At 45.8% G+C, this 8,995-nt stretch overlaps 1 protein-coding gene across 1 annotated transcript; it reads right to left on the bottom strand.

The window, feature by feature from the left end:
- Positions 1-2,508: 2,508 nt before the first annotated feature.
- Positions 2,509-8,432, bottom strand: LOC121672630 (receptor-interacting serine/threonine-protein kinase 4-like; the record flags this gene model as incomplete). Its single annotated transcript, XM_042045363.1, has 5 exons — positions 2,509-4,662; positions 5,566-5,818; positions 6,327-6,433; positions 7,164-7,322; positions 8,353-8,432. Coding segments are annotated over 5 exons (1,777 nt in total), but the record flags the coding sequence as incomplete, so codon positions are not given.
- Positions 8,433-8,995: the final 563 nt, after the last annotated feature.

Below are 8,995 nucleotides of genomic sequence, written 5' to 3'. Positions count from 1 at the left end.
CATGCAGAGACCTGGGTGTACTTGCAGGTGGTTTTGGCCAAAGAGCAAGACAGGCAAAGTGTAGCTGGGCATCTTCCCTCAACCCCCTACCCCCAGGACTGGTGTCTAAAGAACCCACTGCTCTGCCTTCCTTGCTTGTGTGGGTGTCCTTCAAAGAAACATATCAAAAGTCAAGGAAGGGGGGGAAAGGCTGGGTACTCCCTCCGCAAGGCACAGGGACAATGGGCTCTGATCAACAGCTGAGCCCAGAGACAAGCAGGGAGGTAACACAGGTTTGCACCCCATGAGCACTTTGGCACCTGAAGGCTTTGCCTGGGATTTTTGGAGACAACCATGAGCTGGTCTGCACCTTATGCCACCCAGCTGGGGTTAAAGGAGTGTGGAGGAGAGGAAATACCCCCTCCTCCAGTCCTCTCTGCTAAGGGAGGCCTTGCAGAGCAGCTCCCACATGCCTTGTTTTTCTTGCAAGCCTGATGTTGAGTGGAGCCAAGGTGGTGCAAGAGAGGAGAGGAGGCAGGAATGAAAGGGCTGAGGTTTGCCTCGGGGCCTCTTTGCAATCACCCAGCAATTCTCTCCCCTCTCCACCACCGCCGCTGAGCAGCGTGTTTGAACCGCAGGCTTGTCGAGTCCTCTCGAGGCCTGTACAAACACGGCGCTGAGCAGCAGGTAAATAAAGCTGCCTGGTGCTGGGAACAAACTGCTGCAGAGACAGGTAATGCAGCAGGGGCTGTGCTCTCCCCCGGGGGCAGAGGCTGGGATGGAGGAGTGAGGAATGGGGATGGTGTGAGGCACCTTCCCTGCTGCTGGGGCTCCTGCACGGGGAGACGGCACCAGCGGGCGCTGGCAGGAACCCAGACTATGCCACCAGGGCTGTGCAGGCAGAAAAACCACACCTAGAGATGAAAAGGTGAAGGTGATGGTCACGAACATCATTTCACTGTATCTTTTTTTCTTACGTTTCTCCCTGGGCTGAAATAGCCACCCGGGGCCACAGTCAGAAGCCCTAAGGAGGCAGATGAGCACAGTGTCTGCAGAAACCCTGCAAGCAACCTCTGCCTGATTTTGGAGGTCAGAAGGAAGAGTTGATGTTCATCTTTCAGCCCTCTCTACTGCAAGGGAGCAGCTGGGGACCTCGAGCAGGCTCAGCTCCACGCAGCCCTTTGTGTCACACCACCTCAAACCCACCTCCCAAGCCTACAGGGTTTTTTTTAAAGAACACACCTTAGATCGGAAAGAGACAAAGAAATGCCTGAAAGCCTTAGGTCAACAGCCAGAGACTTCAGCTAAGACAAGTGCACATATGACTGAGACCTTCACAAAACACCAATTCCTAATTGCTGCATTAGTGCCAGTTTAGCACCCCCACTCCTCTCCTGCCCCCAAGGAAGGCTGGTTCACAGAGAAAAATACTCACTCCAATACTGGCAGCATGTCATTGCAATCCTTTGGGGTTTTTTTGTCTAGTGCCAGCTGTGTTGCCTTCTTTGTAATGCATAGCTGGTGCCTGCTATTGTGAAAGCATGGAAATAGAGACTCATGAGTGTGGCCTCATGTTTAATTAGAAGCTAATGTACTATTATTATTAGGCACTGAAGGAATGTACTGGCGAAGCAGTGTTTGAGCTGTTTTAAAAGCATTTTATAAGTGTACTTTCCCCTTCCCTTGCTGGTGTGAACCAACCACCTTTATTAGGAGGTGCAAGACTGCTGTTACCTGGTCTTGCAGCTCTTTTGCAGTTCGGGCAAGTACTGGAATTTAAGTGTCCTTAATCTCACTGTTCAGGAGACTCTGAAATGGAAGGGAATGATCTGTGCTAGGCTAAGCCAAATGTTTAAGCTTGAGAGACCAAGTGGTCTGTGGTTGAATTTGCTATACTGAGACACTGATTAAGCACAGCTTAATGAAACATGGCCCCCTTATTGGTCTCCAAAGACGTGGAAGAAAGCGGTAGGAAAATGACAGGGTTTGTTTTTTTTTGCTGAAGAAGTTTCACTGTCAGCACCTTTAGGAGCTTACTGGGATTGCCATGCTCTAAGAGAGGTATTATTTGTAGCCACCATGTAGTGGCATGAGTGTGGCTTCACCATCTACTTTTTAACACTATTTCATTCTCCAGGAACAGCTACAGCAGAAGAGGAAACCATCTCAGTTGTACATCGTTGTGTTACAGGCACAAAGGTCAGGTTATGTGAGGCTTTATTCTACATTCTTATTCCGTAAATAACAAACACCCCCCGTTCCTTCAAGCTCCTTACTTTCTGTAAAGCTGCAGGGAATGCAAAAATGAGGGCAGCTTTACATGTCAACAATTTGGGCTTCAACATCATTCAAGGCAAGGTTGGATGGAGCTCTGAGCAACTTGATCGAGTGGAAGGTGTCCCTGCCCAGGTCAGGGGGTCTTTAAGGTCCCTTCTAACCCAGGCCACTGTATGACCACTAACAGTTGTGTTCTGCTGCTGCTGGTCAATGGGTTTTTAGTTGCTTTATCGACTCCAAAATACAGACAAGTTGTGGAACATGATCTTTTATTAATAACAGGCCACATTTGTACTTCAAAAGGAGTGAAATTAAAAGGTGTATTAAAACATACCCACTCTAAGCAATCTATTTTCTTCAGTAGAAAAAAAAGCATACAACAGGTAGAAATCCTATATACACAGTATATCAGTTCTAGTCATCAGCCCCTCCAAACAGTGTTCTGCAAATTGGTACAACGGTGTTAGAACAGACCATCCAGTTCCAGTTCAGTATGAATTTCAGCTTTTGACTTGTTCATTTAAGACAAACCACTAAGTACCTAGTCCAGTTTACTGATCTCAGGATACATACAAGGTAGTACTGTACATGAAGACAGCAGTGTTAGGCTTTTACTTCTGCTTATTATTTTTGGAATCCTGCCTTGTTATTAAGTCTGCCTCATAAACTTTGAGTACATGGAAATCTGTAATCAATGTCTCTATTAAAAATGTAGCAGAAGCCTGATTAACTGTACCTTAAACAGCCCTTTCCTCAACTCCTGCATTTATTTCAAGCAGATTGGTGTTGTACTCTATACACTGGAGGCTTTCAGCCCAAAATATCAATCACTGCAATGAACCACGAATCTATGCCATCTTTTTTTTTTGTTTGTTTTGAGGAAAATAAAAAAAAGCATAATGTTAGTTCTTAAATTAGTTTGGCACATTAAAAAAAAAAAAAAAAGCAGGGGGAATGCAGAAATTGCATCCTTCTCTCACAACTTCCTTGGGAGGGGAATGTCTGGATCCACGCAGGGCTGGCAGGCATAGAATGAACGACACAGACCATGGCGTGGCAGACTCCAGCTCTTGGCCTTGCACCTGGCCTCAGTCACACTCAAACACCTCAGTCCAGCAGCTGCCACCGCTGGTCAGTGCACCCCTGCACAACTGGAGAAGGCCCTGAAGAGCCGAGCTCCAGCAGCCTCCTCACACCAGGTAAAAAGGCACCACTCGGCACCTTCTGATTAAGTGTCACTTAACAACGCGGTAAGTGAGCTATTCCTGCTCTGCTGAGCAGGCGGGAGCAGGGTCTGACATCTGGCTCTCGGCATGTCAGTGTGAGCCCCGTGCTTCAGGAGAACCTCCACTGTTTTCGCGTACCCCCCTCGCGCAGCCAGGTGGAGAGCTGTGAACCCCTCACTGTCAGAAATATTGATATTTTCTGCACTGACAAGTTCTTCTACTACTTCAGAGTGCCCGTTTTCTGCCGCAAGGTGTAGTGCTGTCCTACTTAAAGGGCCTTTGGCTAGAACACTGGCCCTTTCATCCATCAGCAGCTTTGTTGTGGCTAAGTGGCCGCTGCGAGATGCCAAGTGCAGGGCCGTGTATCCTTCTGCCGTGGCAGCCTCGATGTCTGCCCCGTGCTTGAGGAGCAGCCTGGAGGTGCTGGTGTGGCCAGTTTCAGCAGCTATGTGGAGAGCAGTCTGCAGGAGCCCGTTCCGGACGTTGACGTCCGACTCCAGGTCGATGAGGAGGCGGGCGACACGGTAGTGACCCCGCTGGGCGGCCAGGTGGAGCGAGGTCCTTCCGTCCACGGTCTGCACGTTGACGTCTGCGCCGCGCTGCTTAGCCAGCAGCTTCACGATGGGGAGGTGGCCTTGCCAGGCAGCGTAGTGAAGGGGCACCCAGTCGTCCTTTCCCTTGATGTTCACGTTGACGCCTCTTCTCAGCAGGATCCGCACGATGTTCTCCTGGCCGTACTGGCAGGCTATGTGGATGGGGGATCTGCCCTCAAAATCCACCTCGTTCAAGGATGCATTCTTATCAAGCAGCATTTTGGTGCTGAAATCATCCCCATTTTGGGCAGCAAAGTGAAGAGCAGTCCACTGGTCCTCATCTTTGGCGTTGACGTTGATTTTCCTGGCCATAATCAGCTCCACAATGCTTTTAAATTTCTTCTCAATGGCTATGTGAAGAGGAGTGGACCCTTTCTTGTTGGTGAGGTTAGGGTTAGCATTGTACAGCAGGAGCCACTTGACACATTCTTCTTGACCTGCTTCAACAGCCAAGTGCAGAAGACTGGAGTTCCCATCTAAAACAATGTCAACATCTTGAGGCTGGAGGATCTTCATCAGCTTGCTGGTATCTCCAGATAAAATTGCCTCCGTTAGCTTCCTCTTCTGTATGTCTGTAGTACCAATATCTAAATGGATAGAAGGAAGAAAAAGATTTTTGAGGGTGGTGAAACACTGGAACAGGTTACCCAGAGAGGTGGTGGATGCCCCATCCCTGGAAACATTTAGCTTCATCTGGTTGAAGGTGTCTCTGCTCATTAAAGGTCCATTCCAACCCAAACCGTTCTAAGATTCTATGGGAAAGACAGCATCACAATTCTGATACTCGTCACCCCTTACCTGTCCGTGTCTTAGGCAATGAGCTGCCTGCAGAGCAATCCATCCCCCCACCCCACAGGAGTCCCAGAACATTTTCAGGTCAGATCTGGGCCCCCATTAACTCTGTCTCTTGTGGCATGAAGACTGAAGGATGTTGTGGTTCATCTCCCTGCACTAACCATTTTTTACCTAACTGGAAAACAAATGTCTGGGGTTTGCAGCACTGGCCTGGAAAGTGAGGGGCTCTTTATTACAGTGGTCATTGGGGCTGCTGAGAGGGTGGCTTGAGTCCTCTCAAAAGCTAAGGTGCTCAGGTTTAGGCTTAGTATAACTGAAAAAGCCACAAACTCAGCTGACCTGACTGGGCAGTGGCTTTAATGCCATGTCAAGTGGGATGCTGGACTAGTAAACTAGTCACCTCCCTTCCAACCAACCTCTACATGACTGATTCTGTAATTGCTTTAATGGGAGTTTATTCCTTTACAAAAGTAAATGGGATTTACTATTTCTCATTAGATCATATTTGGGAACCACAAAATTTTTTTAATTTTTATTTTTTCCTTTTAAATAACTACCTCCAGTAAACAAATTTGTAGTGCTGACAGCAAGAGAAAGCAAGGCTAACAGTAATTTCCAGAATGTTATTCTACTCTCCAAACCATTGACTCCCATGCCCCAGTCCAAACAACTACAAAGGAAAACCTGACCATTACCTGAACTCTCCCTTTCAAAAGAAAGGGAAAGAGAGCCTCTGGATGAGAAAGCTGAATCTACAGATGAAACTCCTGAAAGGCGCTTGTCACTGGAGGCAAGTTTGGACTCAGAAGAGCTGCGGCTGAGATCCTCAGGGCCTTCCATAGTCTGTGAAATCCCTGAATCCAACTGGGACAACAACTCGGAGAGACTGTAATCCTTAACTGATGGTAGAGCAGGCTGCTGTTTCTTCTGGGACAGTGCACAAATCCCCTTCAAGAGAAGCACACAAGCATTTTAGAAAGGTCAGCAAACAAAACTGAGCACGAGACCCTACAGAAGAAACATAAATTTGTCAGTCTGCAGGTAGCCTTTAAACATTGTTTGTATCAAATGAAACCTATGAAAAAGGTCACAGATTTTTCAGAAGAAGGAGGGCAGCTTTCATCAGTACTCACAGAGCCACGTGGCTCTTCTGTCTCCAGTGGTTTTTAAGATCAGTCACACCCACATAGTTCCAGCCTTTATCTCCTAACTGTCCTGCTCTCCCTCCACCGAATAAGACGCACTTGGAATTGGTTCTGCCCTGAGGTTTTCCTGAGCTGGTCCATGCACCTGCTGTCATTTGTGCATTCCAGTCCTTTACCAAGAGTCACTTCTACCAGGCAAGATCGTGCTCGAAAGCAGCAAAGAGAAGGTTGCTTAGGACCTTCCAGGTCATAGAGCAGCCTATTCCTCCCAAAACCCAGCAAGTTCGAACAAGAAGTGGAAGAGAAAATACCTCAGGCTGCTGTTCTGGGGCATTCTTGGTGTCCAGGTCCTGAGTTATCATCTCTTTTGTTTCATCTTCTGGCTTTTCACAAAGGGCCTCTGTTTCTGAAGTGATTTCTTTGGAGAAAACAAGAGGTGGTTTTAGCGCTTGTTTTTTTTAGGAGACTTTCTGAGATGCCCTGTTGCCTGTCTCTATCAATAGAACTTAAAAAAGCTCTGAGATACTGTGGGAGAAAGGTGCCAATCCTTACCATTCCATCTAGCACCTCATCAGTGGGCACCAGTGTGCAGCCAAGCCAAGGGTACCCAGGGCTGCCCAAACAATTCATTTTCAGTCACACTAGACTGGTGTTACACAGGGGCCACACTGAATTCATAGCAGGTGCTTTGGGCAAGTTCAAGCCTTTAGCTGGCAGAGAAGTGACTGTACAAACTGTTTCCTTACAAGAGAACAATTCCGTTTCTCAACGTACAACAGTAAAAATTTAGAGAGCCAGGTCCTTCAACGCTTTGGTACACTGCAAACCACACCAACTCCAGCTTGGCCTATACCCCAACACACACAATCAGAAATAAACATAATTTCTGGCTAAATGGACCGACTGGTTCAGTACAAGGTTTATTCTTGGCGTGTTTACATAACACCATCATGGTCAGACATGTCCTCAGATAATCCCTTCCTCCACAAATGAGTAAGTGGCCTGTATCATTGTCTCCACCACACAATATGCTCTATTTATTCTGTCACAGAGCTTCTCAGCATTTACCCCAAGGATTAGCAGAGTCCTGAGCAATAACATGACTCATAGAAGAATAAATGGGCAGCCAAGTTACAAGGAAATCTTACCTTGAAATGTTGGCCGTTCACCAGGATCATCTTGCCAACATTTTTGCATCAGTTTGATCAAGTTATTACATGAATGAGGTCTGGATTTGGAAACAGCAGGTAGCTCTGGGCGGTGGCCTTTAACTACTTTTACCATAATATGTAAAATGTTGTTTTCCTCTGTGAAGCAAAAGCACACAAATTTAGATGTCCCAGCAAAAGGAATCACTTCTCTTTTTCCTAAGAGCATTAAGAGTGGCATTAGGCTGAAAATTTGTTTTCACACCCTCTTTTCTAGATTTCTTATCAATAGGGGAAAACAATTTTTGGTTGTCCCCTCCAAGGAGGTATTTTTCAATGCAGTAACACCTGCTTCTCATATATCACTTAAAAACAATTTTCAGCGAGTGCCTGTGTTCTTTTCCCACCCATTAAAGATAAAGAACAAAAGAAAAAAAAAAACCACCTCAAACAATTCTTTGCTCTACCTCTCTTTGGATTTCCCTATCTGTAAGAAAACAGAACCTTAAGTTTTATTTAGACCAGGTACCTGAACTATTCATAGAGGTGAAGGAAGAACACAAATCAAGAGGTGCAGTAATGCAGCTCCTGACTGTAAATCAACCACTGGGCTGAACGGAATCTCTCACTGGGAGAAAAATTAATAGTAGACTGGAACTTGTTGGGACATGTTTGCTATACATAGGCCAGTCACAGACACAGGAAAGTCATAAAGAATAAATAGCTGCCTGTTGAGCGGTGCATTTACTGCAGGGTGGAACAGGGCTTATTCTCACAGACAGCTTTTTTTGTTTTAAAGGAACAAATCTGTACCCACAATCTACAAATAAACTACAGAACCTCTCTACAGAGAAGCTGTTTCTGAACAACAGCAGAGTTGCCTGCCAAGCAGGCTTTGCCAACACATCAGAAGTCTGTGCAGGCCACACACTGATCTGGAGCTGTGCAGCAAACTCCAGTAGAAGCAAAAATGTGCAGACAAGGGCTCCTGAAGCAATACAAGTTCTGACTTCATGATGTAAGACAAAGGAAGACTTAAGCTTGTGATCAGAATTTGAGAGTTTAAAAGTGCTTACCACATAAGATTGTCAGAATTTGGAGGTCATGCACAAAATCTGGGGCTGGTGGGGCAGGAAGCGTGCTTATCAATGGGAAAAAGGAAAAAAATCCAAGATAACACACAACTTACCTGCAAAAGGCTTCTTCTGTGTAAGAACTCCCCAAACCACAATGGAAAAGCTACAAAAAAAAAAAAAAAAAAGGCAAAAACTTTACTTCCAGGAGTTTTTTTAAATAAAACTAAAAAATTCACAGAAGTGTAATTTGTTTTCCTTGTCCCTCCACTTTTGCATCTAAATTCAGCTGATGAGCACACACAGAGAAAGATGCAACCAAGAACCATGATTTCAAAGTCTAGCTTTGGCAGGGAGGTACCTGAGGCAGCAAACACAGGGACTTGCTGGAGGCTGCCAAGTTCTTGGTAGCATTTACCAACCACTCCACATCAGCACTGACAAAATCAGAGAAAGCATTACAGTGGATTTAATTTAATGCTTCTACCCTGCAAGATAACTTTAAAGGAATCCATTTAATTTAGAATAAGAGATATCTCTTTAATCTACAACTGTAATTTCCTTTTCCTAATAATTTTGCCATGAAAGAAGAGCCAAAGACCTAGTGATGAAATCCAATGAAGATAACTCAGAATTTTGTCACAGACTCAAAAAGTAGGTCAGGATGTACCTTTAGAAGGGAAATTAAAGGTGGGCAGAGTGCCTCCCATTGCCAGTTGCTAACAAGTAATTTCAAGACCCAGGATCACCTGCAGTTTT

This window comes from Corvus kubaryi, unplaced genomic scaffold (assembly GCF_017639235.1).
Source record: "Corvus kubaryi isolate FWS band 111438036 unplaced genomic scaffold, C.kubaryi_AGA036_p1.0 64803, whole genome shotgun sequence".
NCBI lineage: Eukaryota > Metazoa > Chordata > Aves > Passeriformes > Corvidae > Corvus > Corvus kubaryi.
This window is presented reverse-complemented; position numbering and strand designations above follow the sequence as displayed.